This window comes from Takifugu rubripes, chromosome 21, assembly GCF_901000725.2.
Source record: "Takifugu rubripes chromosome 21, fTakRub1.2, whole genome shotgun sequence".
Classification (NCBI taxonomy): domain Eukaryota; kingdom Metazoa; phylum Chordata; class Actinopteri; order Tetraodontiformes; family Tetraodontidae; genus Takifugu; species Takifugu rubripes.
Genome location: NC_042305.1, coordinates 8021043 through 8041386, shown reverse-complemented (window position 1 = coordinate 8041386; position 20344 = coordinate 8021043). Strand labels below are relative to the sequence as shown.

Genomic DNA, 20344 nt, shown 5'->3' with positions numbered 1-20344 from the left:
GAGCTGGTTCAACGCGCCCGCGTGTCAGGAGCGGTCACGTGATCTGGGCGTCAACAAATCATATTCCGGAATCACAAATCAACTAATCAAGGTTCAAATCCAAAGTTTTGCAAATAGGAAGTTTTTATTATTAAGTTTTTCGTTTTTCCCCCCAGCAGGGCAAGTTTAGATGTGTTGCGCAAATAGATTTATTATAGTCTACTTTGACTTGTCTCGTGTCAGACACAAGGGGGCTCAGACCGCCTTCCTCGTCCTCCTCGTCCTCCTCCTCCTCTTTCGGAAACGGGATGTGATGTAAACACACTGCAAAGTTTTCCTTCCCCCCGTTCTTTCAGAAGCGAGTAGGTCTTCAGCCTTCAGCACATCGTTGAGGGGAAAACACAGAAGAAGCTAAGAAGACGCGTTAAAACGGTGCAAACGTCGGGCAGGAGACGGGGAGCGAGCCGCCGAGACTTTTGTCCACCATGATCCTCTGAACTTGTCCGACGACAAACTTGTCCGACGACCTGCCAGAGTCCGAGCAGAAAAAAAAGACACCCGGAGAGGAGGTCGCCGCTGCCGCCGCTGTTGCTGCGTGGATCCGGAGGGAAAACACGGACAGGTAAACATCTGGCACATCTGTGGATTCATGACAGAATAAAGGGAGGCCAGTTCAGAACGCGTGGAAACTTTTGACTGCATGACAGCAGATCAGGGCTCAGTGGCTGCAGCTGCAGACTGAGGCCTACAGCCCCTATCTGAGATCTTTGTTATCTGGAGGAGCAATGATCCTGCACTCATTCAACAAATGTCTCACACACGGTGAAATCAGCCGGATAAACTGCAGCCAAAGAGAAAAGCAGGAACACGATTTTATTACCCTGCATTCATGAGTTATAGATGCACAAAAACTGCAGGTTTTCCCACATTCTGTTTGAATGCTTCTACTTTCCTTATATAACTGATGTTCTAACAGACGGATTGATGTTGAACATCTGTGGCAAGTTTTCCAAGTCATTAATTCAAAAGTATCTGTGAATACAGGCCAAACTAACTGGATATACACATTTTAAAACGAGATTATTCTATTTATCTGGCTCTCATGGATTGAATGACGATATTTACTATAATAACAAACATCTGGCTTACGTGGGTGTAGGTTTGTGTGACAGTTATTCTGTAGTCTCGTCCTGTGGGCTGATGGACAGTGACAGTCAGGGTCCCAGTAAAGGTGGACCTGGTGAAAGTTGATGCCCTGCAGCTCCAGGTCCTGCTTGCTGAACGGATATCAGTTTACAGCAGGAGGACCTGTCATTCTGTGTAACTGGAATATTCTTTATGGGATTCTTGAGCTTGGCCATGTGAAGTCACCTCCTGACACCAGCTTTACGGCATTTCTCCGTGGTTTCACCCTCAGGTCAGGGTCTAGTTCCATCTGCAACAGATCTAAATTTGCAGAAAACCATCATCAGCGGGCGGCGCGTGATTCTGTGTGCATGTTACTGACGTGAGGACCTCCGGAGGGCTGCATTCAGGATCACACTCCGGTTATTTTAATTCCAACTCAGATCAGTTTACAAAAACAAACCAATGTTGATGGATGCCACGACGTGTAAATGTTGCAGCCATGAAAGATTTACGCTTTATTCTCCTTAAACGTGCAAAAGAAGAAAAATAAAACGGTTAATGGGGCTTTACCCTGTTGCCATGGAGATGAGAGTATTGACCTGTAAGCATCAGTAAACAGTAGATTAAAAGATAAAATGTGATCTTGGACAGGAAAACTATTTTGTGCACTTAATCTGACAATCTGGGATTATCTGAATATTAGAATAACATAACGTCTCCTGAATTTGCATCAAAGAGGTAAAAAAAAAGGAACTTTGGCTGTTAGCAACCGAGCTAAATGTTCTTGTCTTACACTCTCTGATTAAAGCCTTTTTATATGGGGGTGCAAAAAGCTGGAGAATTGTTCTAATCATTCACATTAGCCAGAGTCTGGATGTTGGAGCCAGAGGTGGTGTTTGGGAGCAGCAAACACACCCAATGGTCATATGTTTGAACCTCCTCAGTTCTAAATACGGCTCCTGTCTTCATCGTTATGTCATTTTCTGCTGTGAAACATCAGTACTGCTGCCGTCCTCTGGACACCCAAGAGTTCTTCAGAGGCCTGAAAATCTGAGGCTACGCCAAAGTTAAGGTTAAGGAAAAATACTTTACAGTGATGAGAGACTAGATCAGCTGGCGGCAGGTGTGTTCATTTGTTAGATGAGTGGCGACAAGCTGATTTATTGTCAGAATGCAGCCCGGTGCTGCAGAAAGTGATTTCCCCGCAGCGACAATTGAGTGTTTAACACCTTTTTTCTGACTGTGAAGCTGATTGGAACAGATTGTCGACACCGTGGACGAACGTTGTTGTCGATTTGTGTAGTCAACCAATCAAACCGGATAAAGAGCTAAACGGATATTAGCACGATAGGAAGGAGCTGTAAAAACAGTTTGGGGACTGAAATAGTTGGTGGAGGCAGGGCCCAGTATTTTCGATGCAGTTGCAATAAAATGTGTTTAAATTTGCAGCAACTTTTCTGCAAACCTGAGATGTTTTTGATTTTATGATGGCGCAAAAATGCACCAGCAAGAAGAAAAAGCAAAAATCAAATGCATTTCTTTGACTTATTCCTTCAAATTCAGCTTCAATGTTACTCAGAAACTTCGTTGAATGCATATCACAGGAAATGGGCCACATTAAAGTTGTGGTCTAAAGCAAAAAGTGTGATATCAATATGGGTTCCTAAAGAGAACAGTATGAGAATGAGTAAATGAGTAAAAGATTATCTGGCCAGTTCTGATATCTCTTGCAGGCAGAAATCCAGATTTCCTCTAAAATCTTTCCAGCTCAATCTGAAGCCAATAATGGGAGCTGTCTCAGATTTTTTTTTTTCCCTCTGAGATTGATCCAATGAAAGAGTGAATCTCATGTGTTAGCAGCTAACGCTCAGGAAAATATAAAATCAAAATCCCCACAGAGGTTTAACTAAATGTTTCCAAAGACATTGAAGCACGGGTCATGAAGTCATCACATAAAGGCTTAAGTGCATTTATCTGACCCGGATATCAGCTATGGGGCTTCTCTTTATCTCAACAGGCCTTCAGCCTCATTGTGAAAAACAAACTCTTACAGGAAACAGGGGCAGAATGGCTCCTTGGGGCCTGTGTGCATGGCTGCGGTTCGTCCTGTAGTTGAAGATTACGCACGCGTGTAAATGAGCGTGTTTGGACTTTCCATCTTTCGAGCAGCAGCCAGAAGTTAAATTGTTAAACGCTTAAACAACTCCGAAACTCCTGAAACTGCAGCGGTATTTGTGAGAAATTAGCATTAGCATAGGTTAATAAGCCCCTGGCGCTTATGTAACTGTAGAATATGGAGGCATATTTATTTATTTTGCTGCTGAAATGCGTATCAGCCACGTTGGCTTTGCTCGCCGATAGAGCGAGTTATTTCAGAGGACTGAGATAACCTCCCGTAGATGTAGTGCGCGTCTTTGCACCGTCGGGTTTGGTTCTGTTCCGTCTTCCTCCATAAATGCACTATTACATCATCTTTAACACATCTGCACCGCCATTCTGAGAACTTTATTGTTGGCTTCTATAAAACAGAAGTTGAGGAGGTGTTTTATGGTTATTACTGCTCCAGAAAGCCTGCGTGAGTGATGTTTGCTTCTCTCTTCTGCTTTATGAACAATTACGTTTCCACGCGCAGGTTAGCTGGTATGAAAGCCTCAATTCAATTCATGTCCAGTAATATTCTGGACTAACACGTCTGCAGAAATGTCAGGTCTGTTTTTCAAAATAAAGCAAATCCTTTGAAGTTTAAATGACTCTGGATTCATGCAGCCTTCCTCTGAGATGTGAGACAATCCAGAGAGATGAGCTCCTCCGCTCTTTTCACCCACTGCTGACAGAATTATGATACCCACATACCTGTGTGTGTGTGTGTGAGCGTGTGTGTGTGAGAGAGAGTTCTTTTTTTAGTAACTGCCAGCTTTGCATGCTCCTAAGATTCACATTTCTAAAATCAGCTGAATTTCCTCACTTTTCTGTGCCTTTGATCCACTGACACATTCAGCTCTATTTGCTTCTGAAACAAACTCCATATTCAGGTCAGACTCTTAACTCCATCCTCTCCGGATCCTCTGGCCAGGCGCATTATTCCCACCCTCATATTTTCCACCGTTCCACGGAGCTCACCTTGCCTGCAGAGCTCCTCTACATATTAACTCAGGCTCTCCTCGCATTCCTCAGATGCCAGCTGATCTTTTTAAACCGTGCACGTCTCCTTGCCAGCTCAGGCCATTTAACATCACCTGTTCTTGGGCCACAGTTGCCTTTACTTGATTTGTCTTCCAGGATCCCACATATTCCAGATTAACTTGCGGTGAGGTCATCGACTGCACACACATTCAGAGTCAAATTGCCTTTTTTATTTCTGCAGCCTTGGAGGCGGGGATGAACCGCTGATTAGTCATGTGTGTTTTCCTTCTGTCGGTGGGAATTTTTCACGATGAGACCGTGAAAACGCCCAAAACGCGGCCAGTAAACGCTCGCCGCCGAGGATTGGATGCTGTGTTGCCGCTGGTTTCGTCTGTTATGGCAACAGAAAGGAAATGTTTTATGCTGCCTGGTTTCAGTATTCCATCTGGTGACACCCATCACACGCACCAGATGGCTTCCAACGACGTTCCAAAAAGTTGGGAGGATCTTGCTGGATCCTCCTCTGAGCATATTTTCATTCTTCTACTTATAATGTGCGGAAATAATCTAAATATTAGTGTTTTATTCCTTTATATGTTTCCTGTTGAGGCAGCTGAGAGTCTTCAGTGTCTCTGTGTCATAATAGGTCTGTGTGTGTGTGTGTGTATGTGTGTGTGTGTGTTATAATCACACAGTACTGCAGGAACAGAAAAGGCTTCTTTTTTACAACAACGATGTGCATTTTCTTGCTATAGATCCAGTTTAAGTTCACAGTCAGTCATAATTTAGTCATAATGTCTTGATAAAACAATAAATGCGAGACATATTTATACTAGGATGCTGGTTATTTTCAAAGAAAAGCTGCTTTTCTTTGGACTTGACTTGTAGCTCTCTGAACAGGTCCTGCAGACGTCCCACATCCTAAAGCCTGAGTAGCTCCCACTGCTTAAATTCAGCATTTCAGAGCCAAATGTCCATTGTTCCATCAGCATATTTGGACCAATCGCACAACGCAGCCCTGCTCCAAAGTTCCTGAACGTTTAAAGAGGGACTTTTCCAGGAGAAAATGCATGGAGTTAAATCTAAGAGTGATGATAAGCTGTTGCCATCGTGTTAATAATGGCTGGTTAATTCACCAGCTGTAGTGGTTGAAATGCAAAATCATCTTCTCCACAGGCTGAGACGTGTGACGGGTGTGTGATGGGACTGGCATTTGCATTTAAATTATTCCTAAAACTCGAGCTGGATCCACCAAAGCGTTGGGTTTGCGTTTCAGTTCTATTATTTTGTTCCCAGTGAACTTTGTCTCATTCACCCCTCAAGCAGAGGGAGAGAAAGAGCGAGAGACATGCAGATTCCTGCATGTAACAGTAAGAGAGAGAGAGAGACTCGGAGAGAGGCATGTGGATTCCTGTGCGTATGTGTGAGCGAGCGACATAGAGCCAGACTGAGGGAGAGAGAGAGCGCCCTGGGTTGCGTTGAATGTTTGGAATGTTGAGGCTTTTGGCTGCAGTTTGTTCTAAGAGAGGGAGGAGGAGGAGATGAAGACGGAGGAGTGGGGAGGGAGGAGGAGAGAGAGAGGGAAAGGCAGACGGAGGGGGAGAAAACAAAGAGAAAGACAAGAAAAGAAAAGAAGAAATTATGACTGTTAAATGTGCGTTATACATTAGACCCTTTTCTCCTGTTCTTTAGGGATACATTCACACACCTTTTTCATGAATAACCTATTATGTCTTTCAGCATCACTGTTCAGCCTGGTCAAAATGACGTCTTCTACCAGGCCGCAGAGCTGGAAGGTTAGCTTTAGCTTACACAAGCTAGCCACAGCTCATTAAACCTTCTGAGGCTGTTTATTCAGCTGAAACCAGCCAGGTTGTACAAAAAGCCTTTTTTGTTTGCGTCGCCGTGAAATCCAGTTTGAAAGTGTCAGGAGGAGGAAGCGTGCAGTCGAGGTCGCGCAGATGACACATGGGGAAAATGTCCAGACTCAGGTCAAGATGTCTGGCTCTAATCCGCCCCGATAGGGTTAAATTCACTTAAGTGCTGTTTATTTCCTGCAATCCTTTTAATTTCCAGGGACAGTTGTGGCACCGGGTTTGTTTTGGTTACAACAACAGTTTCTTGCTGTTGTTCCACAGTTCTTAAAATGGAACACTTTCAATCCCCTTTTTTTCCCTCCTCCTTCTTGCTCCCTCTGTCTCCAGCAGAGGGTTTTTTTTTCTTTTTCTCCAGAACTTTTACTGTCAGTCTGTGCTCCCCCGCCCCCCCCCCCCCCCCAAGTCTGTTTCTCTCTGCTGTCATGTGATTTTGCTGTAAAGATGAGCAACAGCGCAGGAATCTTAGCAGCAGCCAGCACATTACATAAAGAAGTGTTTTATTCAGAGCTTTGTGCTGCGTCTGTATGCATCTGTATGCGCTCAGCTCAGACAGTCCACGTGGAACAATCTTATATGTGAGTATAGAGAAGTTTGCAGCCGATGGAAGCCGCATCTATATCTTTGTGATGATTGTTTGATTTCACCTGCAGTGATTTTTGAATTATAATAATGGTGGTGTGAGCAGGAGGATCCCCCCCCCCACATGAGCCTGGTCCTGTCCGAGGTTTCCTCCTGTTAAAGGGATTTTCCTGCCACTCTTCCTTGCTCGGCGGTCCGGCTCTGGGTTTGTTTAAAGTGAAACGGCTGAATTATAAATACATTTTCATTGAGTTGAACTGTTCTGACCTTGCAGCCAAATAAAATAATCCAAAATTGTCCGACAACCGTCGGAGCTATTATGCTCGTTTTTCACCAAACAACTTGAAAATAATCACCTGCATGCAATATAGACCTGAAACTAAAGACAACAACATGTTTTCCTTCGGGGGTGATTTGGATTCAGGGACACAATGTGTTACAAACACAGCTATTACACAATTCTTGCTAAACTGTTGTAATCTCCAGAGGGAACGAACCATTTGCAGTTAATCTCACAAACCCGGACCTTCGCATTGGAAGCTTAGAGGAAATTTGGTGGAACCAGGTGATTTCGGTGAGTCGGCATTTTCTGTCAACGCAAATCAACTGCGGGAGAGGCGGTCACCGTTTATCCATCACCTAGAATTGTTTTGTGCGTTTAAATCGTTGTGTTGTGTTAACGGGTCCAGCTGAAAGTAGGAGTGCGCGTCTTTTGGGATTTGTCACCAGGGAATCGTGATGAGGCGTGAATTCCAACTTCCACTATCTGCCATTGTGGAAGTTATCATATGGAACATGTTTTGCTGATGCACCACATCAGCCCTGTTCTCCGCTCTGCAGTCGCATGTTTGTGTGTCTTCCTCTGTGTTTTCTCTTTTCAGTCCTTCTGGCTCTCTTCCTCCTCTCCGTTTGTTCAGTGGACGTCTCTCCTGACCATCTGTTTCCTGCACTTAACTTGGTTTTGTAATAGAAACTTGACAGCGGAGACACTCGAAAGAGAAGCAAAGTGTCCAAAAAGAGCAACAATGTTCTGTTCCTCTTAAGTGAAATACAACTTCAGAACTTTGATAAAGAAAAGAGAATTAAGTGTTGTGCTGGAGTCTTACGTAACCTGTGAGTGGGCTGCTGTTTGTGCGCTGTTTTTTCTTTCTTTCTTTTTTTTATAAACTCGCTCCGCTCCATCAGCGCTAACATTATGAAACGCTCACACGCTCACTTAGTCGTCTCGTAAATGAAGGCAGGAGTCTCAGAGTAATCCGTGTGATGGTTGTGCAGACAGCTGACCTCCTACAAGTGGGAACGTGTTCCCGTGTTGGAATTCTTCTTTCCACATTCGCATTCTGGGCCTTGGGGAAGTTGTCTGTGCAACAGTTTTTGTTCTGTTCCATGAACATTCGGCTCAACAACTTGAAGCTGAAAGACATCTTACAACAGCTTCCTGGATGTGCAGCCTACACATCTGTGTTAGCATCTGGATTAGCCCTCTGCCAACCCGAATGGGTCATTTTCTGATGGTTTCCTTGCGTCAGGACTTGTTTTATTCTGTCGCTTCATTCCAATTTTAATCTTGTGCAGATGCCTGATTTAATGATGCACGCAGTCACGTATAGATTTGACATATCGTCACCTATTTAATATCAGGAAAAGGAGCTGATCAATGAGTCAATAAATCAAACATTCACCTTAAGGTCGATGTCTTCTTTCACGGATGAAAAACAATTATTGAATGTAAACTAGGAATTAGTTAGTCAGAATCAATTATGGCTAAAACCTTCAACTATGACATCTGCACACAAAATTACAACCATAACAGAGTCAGTTCAGTCTCTTAGCAAACTAAAACTCTTCAGACAATATAACAAGCAAGGGTTCGACCAATAAGGAGATAAAAGTATAAATGTAACAGATGAAATTAAACACTGACTCTGAGAAAGTGCTGGGAGAACAATGACACAAAGGCAGCATACAGGGTTACTTAAAACACAATAAAGTAGACAATAAACTGTCTGATAGAACCAGCGTCAGGGTCCAAACCCTGTTAACCGTCTAGAATCTGCTTCTGCTCAAAGATTCTTTCCCACATAATCAGTTTAAATACAAACTAAGGGCAAGAAAGAAGATTTGAACCAAATCCAGTTTGGTTTTCTGTGTTAAGTGGCCTTAAATCAGTGCGGTTTGCTGAACTTTTCCATGCAGCCCAATTGCTTTCAGACGTCAGTAATAAATTCTGGTGGGCATAAATATTTATAATTTCTGCACAGACTCATGCTGCGTGTTTTTACGTCGCAAATGAGCGATGACAAGTTCGGCTTTCTCAGAAGTCGTTGCGGGGAAGCAAATATCCGTCAGCCTGGATGGCAGCAAAGGTTCTTCGTAACCGCAGCTGTTATTGCGTTCGGGGGAAGCTGCAAACAATCCCATGAATTCATCAGGGTGTCACTCTTTCATTCTCTCTCCTCAGACATGTAGCCAGCGTGTTGGGGTGATCGGTGGACCATCATGCACCTCTTCCTGCTGCTGATCCTTCAAGCCGCAGCAGCCTTTGCACAGATTGATCCTGGTGTGCACGCACACACACACACACACACACACACACACACACACACACACACATTTGATTCAGCCTGGGTGAGATCTAGCTATACATCTGGTATTCATCCGCTCATTTAGTGAATTGGTGTGTGTGTGTGTGTGTGCGTGTGTGTTTTCAGCACACTGTCGCTATGCCTTGGGTATGGAGGATGGGCGGATTCCAGACGAGGCCATCACAGCATCCAGCCAATGGTACGAGACCACTGGACCCCAATATGCGAGGTGCGTTTGACTTGACACTTGTGATATTTGCGTAATTACCAGATGTCTGCAGCAATGTTGGCTGGAGAAACATCTAAATTTATTCAAGAACATATTATTAGATGATGATGTGATTTCCAGGAAGAATGTTATAAAAAGAAAAGAAAAGCACATGACAGGTCCAGAATCACAGCTGAGGCATTAATTTGTATTAAAATATGTCAAGGTTATTTTTTACGGTCAGTTTTTAAGCCACCCCTTCAGAATTCAACCTATTGCATATATATATATAACATTTATTCCTGAAACTTTAGCTTTATTTACAGTTTTTTATCTATTTTTTAGAAGCAGATACGCACTCAGTTACCTCATTTTTGCTCACATGTCTCCAAAAATCGATATTGTATTGCAAGTGTTCAGGAAGTGCATTACATGAGCCACTGATCTTGACGTCTTGCTGATAGTATATGGGATGTTTGCAGGCTGAATCAAGAGAAAGGAGATGGCGCTTGGTGTCCGGAGCCTTCAGACAGTCAGTACTTGCAGGTTTGTGTCTGTCAGCTTTTCCTCTTTCCTCTTTCTTGGTTCTGATTATCAACACTGTGTTTAAAGCTTTAAAAGGGCAAAACTCCACTAAAATATTAAAAAAGATCTGGCAGGGGAGGGATCATCGTGTTGCTGTGAATCATTATCTTGCAACCCGCAGTGAACAATTCTGGCAAAAGGTTCTGAAGATGTAACCTGAACTCATGGATCTCATCCCCAATAGCCTGTTGAATTTATTTAATGATTTCAGTCCAGTTCAGTTTTTAAGTTAATAAAAAAGGGCTCGTTCTAACTACTGTTATTGTTGTTTGGTGTGTTCAGAAAAAAATAGTAGTTTTGTTGTGATGTGAATGAATGCAGTAGTTCTGGGGTTATTGTGTTCAGGTGGACCTGGGCAAGCTGACCTTCCTGACTGTGGTCGGGACTCAGGGACGATACGTCCAGAACTCTGGAAAAGAATTTGCCAGGGCGTACCGCCTCAACTACAGCCGGGATGGACTGTTGTGGAAGTCTTGGAGAAACCGTCTGGGAAATGAGGTGAGCGACCCAAATACTTTGGTGGCTCTCAACCCTCCGCCGGGAGGAGATGAAGGAAATGAGCCAGGAAGAGAGTAAATCAGAGGAAATATGCGATGGTATGATAGAGTGGAGATGTTGGAGGAAAGACTGGGCAGGAGGGCAGGACAATGAGAAGAGTCGGTCTGTTTTTCACTTGAGGCCGCTTCTGTTGTTCACAATCAGCGGGAGGAAATGACATTTAGCTACAAGCTTCCTGTTGGCGCTCCTGAGCGCCTGCAGCTCAGATTGGGGACATAATTTAGACACCGGGTCATGTTTTTGTCTGAGCCTGATAGACGGACACAAACCTATATCCTTATTGTTGTTTTATATTTTTCTTTTCCTTAAAGGTACAATTAATAAAAACAGTTTGATGTTAGGAGAATTGAATCAGTTCTCTCACCAGCTAAAATGTCATGAACTATTTATTTGCAGGTGATAGAGGGCAACAAAAACACGTATGCTTCAGTCATCAACGACCTTCACCCTCCCATTATCACACGTTACATCAGGCTGCTTCCTGTCACCAAACTGTCGCCCACAGTCTGCATGAGGGTAGAGCTGTACGGCTGTCCGTGGGAGGGTAGGACACACACCCACACACCCACACACCCGCACTACGCCTTCTTTAACTCCCTGACATTCAGGACACTGCAACTCTAATCAACTCTTAGAAACATTGACTCCCCCAGTGATGACTAAACATCCCTGAAATGATGTCATTCTGCAGCATCAACAGAAGATTTTTCCGTCTACAAATACTGATGAGAGAATTTATATTTTAAAGAGAGTCTTCAGTGTTGATGGTGTCGCTGATAGTAAACGAGGGTGTGAATGGTAAAATCCGGTCAGAAAACGTAATTTGTTGATGAATCATATGGTTTTGTCTCATCTGCGCACCTCTAGAGGTGGCTCTGAGTCCTCCAAACTTTATTATTGATCTAATTATGACCACCAGCTTATTTATTTAGATTTATTCCATGATGATGAAAAGCCAGGACTCGCGTCCAAATAAACACTTGTTTCTCCAAACCTCTCCACAGATGGACTGATCTCTTACAGCGCCCCAGAGGGCCAGCTCATGATGCCCCCCGCTTCTCCCAACGCCTGCCTCAATGACTCCACCTACGATGGGGTCCACGAGAGAAGGCGAGTGGAGCGCACCCGCGCCACTGCATCCCTGTTCCGCGCTGGCTGTGTCTGACTGCTGTTGTGTCACGCAGGAGGCTGTTTGGAGGGATGGGGCAGCTGACGGACGGCGTGATCGGCTTGGACGACTTCCTCATGACTCGTCAGTACCACGTGTGGCCGGGCTACGACTACTTTGGCTGGAAGAACGACTCGCTGGGCACTCAGGGATACGTGGAGATGGAGTTTGTCTTCGACAAACAGCGGAACTTCACCTCCATGAAGGTGTGGACATCTGTTTGGTTTCACCTCAGCACATCAGTGTGTTGATTAAAAGATGATTGTGGTGAGAGTTGCTATGGCGATCAATCACAGTCGAGCCCATCTGTCCCTCCAGGTTCACAGTAACAACATGTTCAGCCGTGGCGTGAAGATCTTCTCCTCCGTCTCCTGTTGGTTTAAGCCCCGCCTCATTTCCAGCTGGGAGGCGGCGCCGGTGGTTTTCAACACAGTGCTGGACGACAAGAACCCGAGTGCTCGCTACGTGACCGTGCCGCTCAATCGCCGCGCGGCGAAATCCCTCCGCTGTCGCTTTTTCTTCGCTGACATGTGGATGATGTTCAGTGAGATCTCCTTTCAGTCAGGTAACAACACACACACACACATACACACACATTTTTTTGCATTAAGTTGTGAAGTTTTAACAAACAGAAAATATTTTTGACCCCTTTACGCCGGTCCATCAGAGGACGCCATTCTCCCGACACAAATGACCCTGATGGTGACTTCACCTACAGCCAAAGATGAGATCACCACGGCAACCACAGGTATGACCTTTGACGTACCTGGACGGCGTCAAACAGTCCCAGTGAAATGCAGCAACGCGTCTGTTTCCTTTGATGATTCCATAAATCAATGTGAGCGAGGAAGAGGAGCATGCACGTTTTTAAAGCAAACTTCTTGGCAGCTGCTTCAAGGACACTTCAAACTCCACCCTCCTCACATCTGGTCTCTTTCCTGCAGCTGCCAGTCCATCAGCCAGTTACCCGCAGGAGGACAGCAACACGCCCATTCTGATTGGCTGCCTCGTGACCATCATCCTGCTCTTGGTCATCATCATCTTCCTCATCCTCTGGTGCCAATATGTCTGCAAGGTACTGGAGAAGGTGAGTGCAAACAGCACCGATGGGACTAAAACTAGACTCTCAAGTTCCAATTTTATTTCATTCTTTGCATTTCTTTTTATTCGTATAAATCCCCTCAAAGTGAGAGAGTGATTTTACAGTAACGAGCGGAGGTTTTTCGCCGGCTGTGTTCCATTTTTCTGAAAACCGCTGGCACGCCATTAGAAGCTTTCATATTTACAGTTTGGTCTTGCTCTCAATAAAAAATGAGTCACGCATGACATTCTTCCAAACATTTTCCTAATAGGTTGTTATAGGTCTGGGGTCCAAGTTTCTGGCCACCTGTCGAAATATGAAGTATTTATCCGAAAGCGTCATAAAGTATAAAGCACGAGCAGCTGTTAGCTGCCAGTCAGTCAGAGATGATTACAAACCAAAGAGGGAATTTTAACAGCCCCATTATTTTCCTTTTTAGGAAAATAAAGTCTGCCGCCATTTTACACCAATATTTATTACACCAACATAAGTGTGAAATTAATTATGAAAACCTCTAAAAGTATCGCCTCTAAATAGATTGTCTCTGGACTTTTCTGCTCCAGATTGTGATATTTAACATTTATTCTCCATAGACATGAAGTGTTTTCATTACTAAAGAAATCAAGCCCCTTTTCCTCCTCCAGGCTCCACGGCGGATCCTGGATGAGGAGGTGACAGTCCGGCTCTCTTCCTGCAGCGACACCATCATCCTTCAGACGCCGCCGGTGCCCCCTCGCTCCAGCCACGCCCCCTCAGGTAGAAGAGTTGCTATGGTATTAGCCAAAGCTGACAGCACAAGGGGGAAATAATCTAAAATCAGACCAGAACCAGCTGAATTGGACAAAAACGGACTCAAACTGGTGCGGTGTTGTAATGAGGTACCTCCATAGCAACAGAGAGAGCAGAGATGAATTATACGATGCTGCTTATGAGACCAAAGCTACTGACAGTTTTAGGAGAAATATCCTCACTTAAGCCTCTCATTGTTTGGATGTTGAGAGCTATAATGGTGCATTGTTTGCAGACATTTCCTGATTTTCTTTTCCTTTCCTCAGGCCTCGCCAACAGCGATCCTCACTATGAGCGAGTTTTCCTGCTGGATCCACAGTACCAGAACCCAGCGGCCCTGAGGAACAAGCTGCCAGAGCTGTCACAAAGCGCGGAGGCCTCAGGTAAACCGAACTTTAGCTCTAGATGGCTGGAGAGTTTAAGAAAATGCCAGGGTTGTGAGACAGATGTTCAGGCCTGTCTCAACGCAGATAGAAACTTGTGTCGAAACACGTCACCACAGGAGATTTGGATTATTGATTCAAAGAGCTGACCTTCAGTACAACCATCAAATCGCCTCTTTTCTGTCCCCTGCTGGCTTCTCTGCAACACAACAGGCTCTTTACCTCTCCTGTCAGTTCCCACCTTTGCAATCGGCTTTCAGCTCCTTAAAGTTGGAAAAATCTTGATAAATATCATCACTAAATATTTCAATATGTTTTAATCTAATATGTAATGGCAGAGGTCAGAAACTATTTGTTACTTGTCTAATCCAACCTCATTTTTTCAGTGACACATCCTCCTTTTTCCTCTTCTAAGTTCTAGTCTTATTTTCTTCATGGCGCTAGTAAAAGGGGCATGTTCATTCTCCAGGTTTTCCTCTCTTTTACTTCCCACTCTTTCTCTCTCTGTCTCCCTGTTCCTTCCTCACGCTCCTCCAGCTCTCCTGCTCGGCAATCCTCTCTATGACCTCCTCCTGCTGACATCCTGTCACATGACATCAGGCTGGTTGCGTGGTAAGCTCTGAGAGGTGTGACTCCTGACATTTTGAAACCCGTCACCTACAAACCAAGGAACAAAACAAATCTAAAGTTAAGAAATGAGACGTTTCTAAGCTGGAGTTGTGCAAATAAGACAAATCACACTCTTAAAACAGGTTTACCGTGATGGCGGCGAGTTAAAATCACACATTAATGTCTCCCAGGAAGCTGTGACAGTGCTAATAGTCATCTGTCTTTTGTAATAAGCACGCTTCTCCTCTCCAACAGCCTGTGGGGGAGGCTACGCCGAGCCGGACGTCACCCAGTGCACGCCTCACCAGTGTTTCCACAACAGTGCGCCGCACTACGCAGAGACGGACATCGTGAGGCTACAAGGCGTCACTGGCAGCAACATGTATGCTGTTCCCGCCCTCACTGTGGACTCCCTCACCAGGAAGGACATCTCAGCCGCTGAGTTCCCACGGCAACAGCTGATCTTCAGGGAGAAGCTGGGGGAGGGACAGTTCGGAGAGGTCAGTTTAAACCCCTTGAGGATGATGAAGGAAACATCAAGATATGGAGAGTAAACTCTTTAACTTCTGCAGGTCCACCTGTGTGAGGCCGAAGGTCTCCCAGAATTCCTGGGTGAGGGGTCGCCCCTTCCTGAGAGAAATGGGTGTTCAGTTCTGGTGGCTGTGAAGCAGCTGAGGGCTGATGCCACCAGCCAGGCCAGGTGTGATGCACAATAAAGCGAACACTGTACCACTTCTCTCTTTCCCTGCTGCTAAACTCGATGATGCCGTCCTTCCCCTCACACGTCAGGAACGACTTCCTGAAGGAAATCAAGATCATGTCCCGCCTGAACGACCCCAACATCATCCGGCTGCTGTGCGTGTGCGTGTCCTCCGACCCGTTGTGCATGGTGACTGAGTACATGGAGAACGGAGACCTCAACATGTTCCTTTCGCAGCGAGAGATCGAGAGCACGCTGACACACGCCAACAACATCCCCTCCGTCAGGTTGATATGTCACATTTTATCACGTAATGTTCATGCGGGTTACCGTGGCGACACTCTCCCTTCTTCCTCCATCCCCCCAGTCTGTCTGACCTCCTTCACATGGCGGTGCAGATCTCATCGGGGATGAAATACCTGGCGTCTCTGAACTTTGTGCACCGCGACCTGGCAACCAGAAACTGCCTGCTGGACCGACGCCTCACCATCAAGATCGCCGATTTCGGGATGAGCCGGAACCTGTACAGCAGCGACTACTACCGCATCCAGGGCCGGGCGGTGCTCCCCATTCGGTGGATGGCCTGGGAGAGCATCCTGCTGGTGAGCTGCACAACAAAACTGAGTAAAGTCCCACGAATGCATATTTGAACCGGCTGAATTCTTTGCCCACCAGGGTAAGTTCACCACAGCCAGCGACGTGTGGGCGTTTGGTGTCACCCTGTGGGAGATCTTCACCCTGTGTAAGGAGCAGCCCTACAGTCTGCTGTCTGACGAACAGGTCATCGAGAACACTGGCGAGTTCTTCAGGAACCAGGGCAGACAGGTGAGGACGCTCTGACTCCAGATCTTAATCATCTTCTCTCCCTCAGCTCCAGACAGGGTTTTTTGATCCACTCGCGTTTTTATCAAAAACTTGCTGTCCTGTCTTATTTCTCCCTCTGGAGACCGTTTCATCTCTAATTAAAGCTGTTTTTTTGTCTAGATCTTCCTTTATGCCCCCCCACTGTGTCCACCCTCTCTATTCGAGCTGATGATGCGCTGTTGGGGTCGCGACATATCCGACCGGCCCACCTTTGAGGGACTTACCAAGCCCTGAGACCCCACGTCAACCAGTGAGCTGCGACCGCTGGGATCCGTGCCGCTCCGGCTTCTCCTCAGAGGAGAGCTGGTCCGTCTCTGAAGTCCTGAGTGACGGAGGACAGAAACATTACTGCGAGAGTCAGTCGCCGTCAGCAGAAATGAAGACACTGCCGGCTTTGGTTTTCTTGGTGTTAAGGGAACCGATTCTCTCTTCTAAGCGATGGAAAAGGCAAAACCAGTTTCACTTGGATGAAAGACTTTTTTTTGCCTTTTCTTAATAAGTTAATTCATTTTAAACTTTTATGGATGTTTATTCTGTGTTTTTGTTTCATAATAAGATGTTTTTCACCTACGGTGTTATTAACATTTGCATTTTTCCCTTTTTCTTTGCTTTAAACTGGACGGACTCTATAGTCTTGCTATTTTCTGCTCTCCCTGTGGTTTTTACTATTATTGTAAAGCACTGTCCATGTCCCTTCGTCAGTCGTGTCCATATATTAACCCACACTGGAGTTCGAGCTGGGGTCAAAAATTGTAGCATAGCTCAGTTGTATCTCTATTTTTATTTCTCATTGTCGCTGTGGATGTGAATGTTGTTTTTTTGGGATTCACATCATGGTGTCAGGAGATTGAAAATTCTGTGATTTACAGAGCTTAAAGCTTTCAGAGAGTTAGTGGTGGAAGAGGTGGAGGCACAATGCAAGTAAAACAACAGCTGTTGCATCCTTCTGTTGCCAAAGATGACATATAAGAAGATATTTGCATGAGTTTATAGTAAATAGTGGCTTACTATGCTTTAAAATGCCTTACAGAATATTTGCAAAACTGGTACTGTGAGCCTGTGGAGTAATCAACCGTGGGAGGCAGACCTTCACTCAGTGTCTCATTACAGCTGGTTTTGCTTTCTGTTTTTTTTTTCTTTCTACAGCAACAGTTAAATGAACTACACACTGTTAGATCTGATCAAACTAGGCTGAAGGTAGAGCGCATGAGCTGCATCTCTGCTAGCTAGTCTCTCCAGGATGTCACTCTTTCCTCTTTTAACGTGCAGACAATTCCTAATCGTGATGGCAGGGGGCGCTGTAACACGTCCCAACAGTTGGCTTTCCAGGAAGGGTTGAAAATCCCACATTCCCCTTGAATAAAAATACCTAAAATATCTAACAATTTGTGGTTGCCACACAATGGCAATTTGATCAGAAGCCTGATTTAACTACTAAAGCTCATGATTGACAGCGGAAATTCCTGGAGATGCTGGTTGGCTGGCATACATTTATAATAGTTAATGGTTTGATTGTTTCTATCCCACTGGGACAACACAAGATGCACAATCTTTAAGTAACATTAGCAGTTTTCTTTTGCTTGAACAGGGATATGCCGCATGCCAATCTTCTGTTGAATCTTGGTATCTGGTAGTGTATTTACACTTACACGGTCCCTGAAGCTGTTACAAAATGAGCTTCCACTTATAATCACTTTCTGTCACACACGTGCACTCAAACACTGTTAGCTTGCAGCAAACACCATTTAAAATGCAATCTGCTCATCGGAATACTCTTAAATCTGCAATCTGCTTAGTCAACGCACGCATTATCGTACCAAACAGGGTCCTCTGATGCTAACTAAGCTAACAGTCACAAAAGCTACAGTTGATGATAATTAGGCATGGAAAGGTAATGTTCAGCAGACAGGACAGAGACAGCAGTTATATCATGTTCACTATGATTTTGGATGTGCTTTTAAATTCCACAGTGTGGTGTTGTAAAAGTGATCGACCACAGCAAAGAGAGGTTGGTTGGATTATGTAAGTTTGAGTACATTTTTTAGTGTTTATGTGGTTATCTGTACTGTACCTTAACACTTCTGTGTGTGTCTGTGTCTTTAAGAAAAAATGTTTCTGTATGTTTAAATATTATTGACATTCCTTTGAGCACTGGGATCTAGTTGGGATTAAAGTGGTTAACCAGAAATATTGCCATGTGACTAAATAAGGGAGAGATTTATTTTCTTTTTTTAGTTGTTTACTTTTTAAGCGGCCATGAAAAGGACAGCGAGTAGGGAAACCACTAAACTCCATCTCCCAGAGTCCTTGCTACAGTGAGCCTGTGTATTTTTTATTTTGATTCTATTAGAGAAGATTAGTCTTACGGTTTGATCGTGTACAGTATAAGTGATATATAATGTCTTTAGTGTTGAATGCAGACAGGAAGTGATCATTGTTTTTGATTAATTATCAGAATTTATTGTAGCAATATTTCAATGCTTTTTTCTGTTCTGAGAAAGATTTAAGGTTTTGCTTTAAAAGGAATGAAGCCGTTTTCACAATAGATTAAGTCATTTTTTATGTACATAGGCCTGTAGCTGTGTATATTAATATATATTGGGGAGTCAAAAACTGTGCTAGTCCCAATATTTTCAATTCTGGAATGCTTTCTTAGTGTGATTTTCTTATAATAAACAGCGAAACACGGTAGTGGAGTCCTTATTTCTTCAGTTTAAAATCCAGGCAAGGTTTATAAGATTTTCACAATTAGAGTGTTGTGCTGATTTCCATAAAGCAAGCACGTAGTAGAAGTTTGGACCATTTAAAATCCGATGATTCTGAAGTGAAATTACGAAAGAAGTTTCTTCACGTTCTTCCACCTACACTACTGATGCCTGATGCCAGCAGGGGGGCGACAAAGTAACTACAACGCTTTTCCTTCTACATTCAGACGTATTCATACAGACTGGGTAAAAGGAAAGATCCTCAGGTGGCAAAAGTGACACCCGTGATATTCTAGGTCTCCACAAACCAATCTTGGAAGTCAAGGTAAGGCAGTTTTATCTGCTCCTCTGTTTCCATGGTAAACAGTGCATCTGTTCAGTTTTATAACAAGCCTCATGATGAGGAAAAAAGTAACTCACTGGCACTGATGGTTTTACCACATTTTCAGAGGAATTCTAGTAAAGCTGTTATTAAAGCAGATTTAATTTTAAAAACTTAAGAATTGGAGGTCAGCTGATGCCTTATTGGGGGGCACCTGTGATGGAGGAGGTGAAAATGAGACTGCAGGGGATGATAACAGACACTCCTGAGCCATTGAAGGGGATTCACGTCTGCTGAGCAGAATCTTAGAATTGTGATTGAATGGATCCAGAATTGTGTTTCCAGTTAATTGTAGCCCGATTGAGCCGCCTTTCCACACTTGGAACATAAGTTCTTCAGGGTCCTCAGAGATTTGTAAGGGGGGAAAAAAATTAGCATCATTGGATTGAGTCACAGTCAGGAAAACCACTTGAAGCCTTTCAAAGCAGCTGCAGGTTCAACCATTAACTGTGAAAACACTTATATGTAATGAACAAAGTGGGACAAATGTCAGAAAAAGGGGAGTCTGTCATGAATTAGAAACTTCTGAAGTCCAGGCACCATTGTTCCCAGTGTGTTTTTCATCACCATAAAGTCAGAGCGAAAAGTTCTGCTCCTTTGGAAGAGCTCAGAGGTTTACCACCAATCAGTTTAGGGGAAGAAAGATGAAATAAAGTTCAGTTTTCAAAAATCATTAGCGTTTTCAGGACGGGGCTATTCTTTCCCTTTCAGAGACCGACATTGCTGCAATTATCTTTGGCAGGAACAAAACCTAAAATGATGGAAACTGAAAACCAAAACGCTTGATTGCAGTTGTGGGCACAAAAATGGCAGCTTGTAGAGAGCTAAAAAAAAAAATCTGACTTTAAATACAGTATATGAGGATATAGTCGAAACGTGCCTCTGAAGAAAAAACTCTTGGCAGATGAAACAATGATAAGTGTTGCATTGAAGTGATCATGGAAAGAGCTTTTATGTGCTCACTGTAAACCGTAGGGATGCTGGAGGAGGCCTGACCAAGCCCTGGCTGGAATGGTGGAGCTGCTGCGTTCCGCTCCTGAG

General features: G+C 44.3%; 1 protein-coding gene across 2 annotated transcripts; it reads left to right on the top strand.

The window, feature by feature from the left end:
• Nucleotides 1-274: 274 nt before the first annotated feature.
• ddr2l (discoidin domain receptor family, member 2, like) lies at nt 275-18907 on the top strand. Of its 2 annotated transcripts, XM_029829696.1 has the most exons (20): nt 275-601; nt 7173-7260; nt 9148-9246; nt 9398-9500; nt 9962-10025; nt 10410-10562; nt 11019-11166; nt 11627-11732; nt 11807-11996; nt 12109-12355; nt 12458-12538; nt 12735-12877; nt 13516-13627; nt 13927-14043; nt 14908-15152; nt 15225-15352; nt 15442-15639; nt 15720-15954; nt 16028-16177; nt 16337-18907. In XM_029829696.1, the coding sequence occupies exons 3-20, from the start codon at nt 9186-9188 to the stop codon at nt 16448-16450; spliced, it is 2595 nt and encodes an 864-aa protein (XP_029685556.1). In that variant the 5' UTR covers nt 275-601; nt 7173-7260; nt 9148-9185; the 3' UTR covers nt 16451-18907. The 2 variants fall into 2 exon arrangements, with proteins under 2 accessions (XP_029685556.1, XP_011613687.2); XM_011615385.2 differs by lacking the exon at nt 7173-7260 and having other exon boundaries at nt 276-601.
• The last annotated feature ends 1437 nt before the right edge of the window (nt 18908-20344 follow it).

Bases quoted from the DNA above. Each gene is read 5' to 3' on its own strand.
- ddr2l (XM_029829696.1), top strand. From the start codon at position 9,186: ATGCACCTCTTCCTGCTGCTGATCCTTCAAGCCGCAGCAGCCTTTGCA. The intron at 11,167-11,626 runs GTAGGACACACA...ACCTCTCCACAG, and splicing joins GTACGGCTGTCCGTGGGAGG to ATGGACTGATCTCTTACAGC. The intron at 16,178-16,336 runs GTGAGGACGCTC...TTTTTTGTCTAG, and splicing joins TCAGGAACCAGGGCAGACAG to ATCTTCCTTTATGCCCCCCC.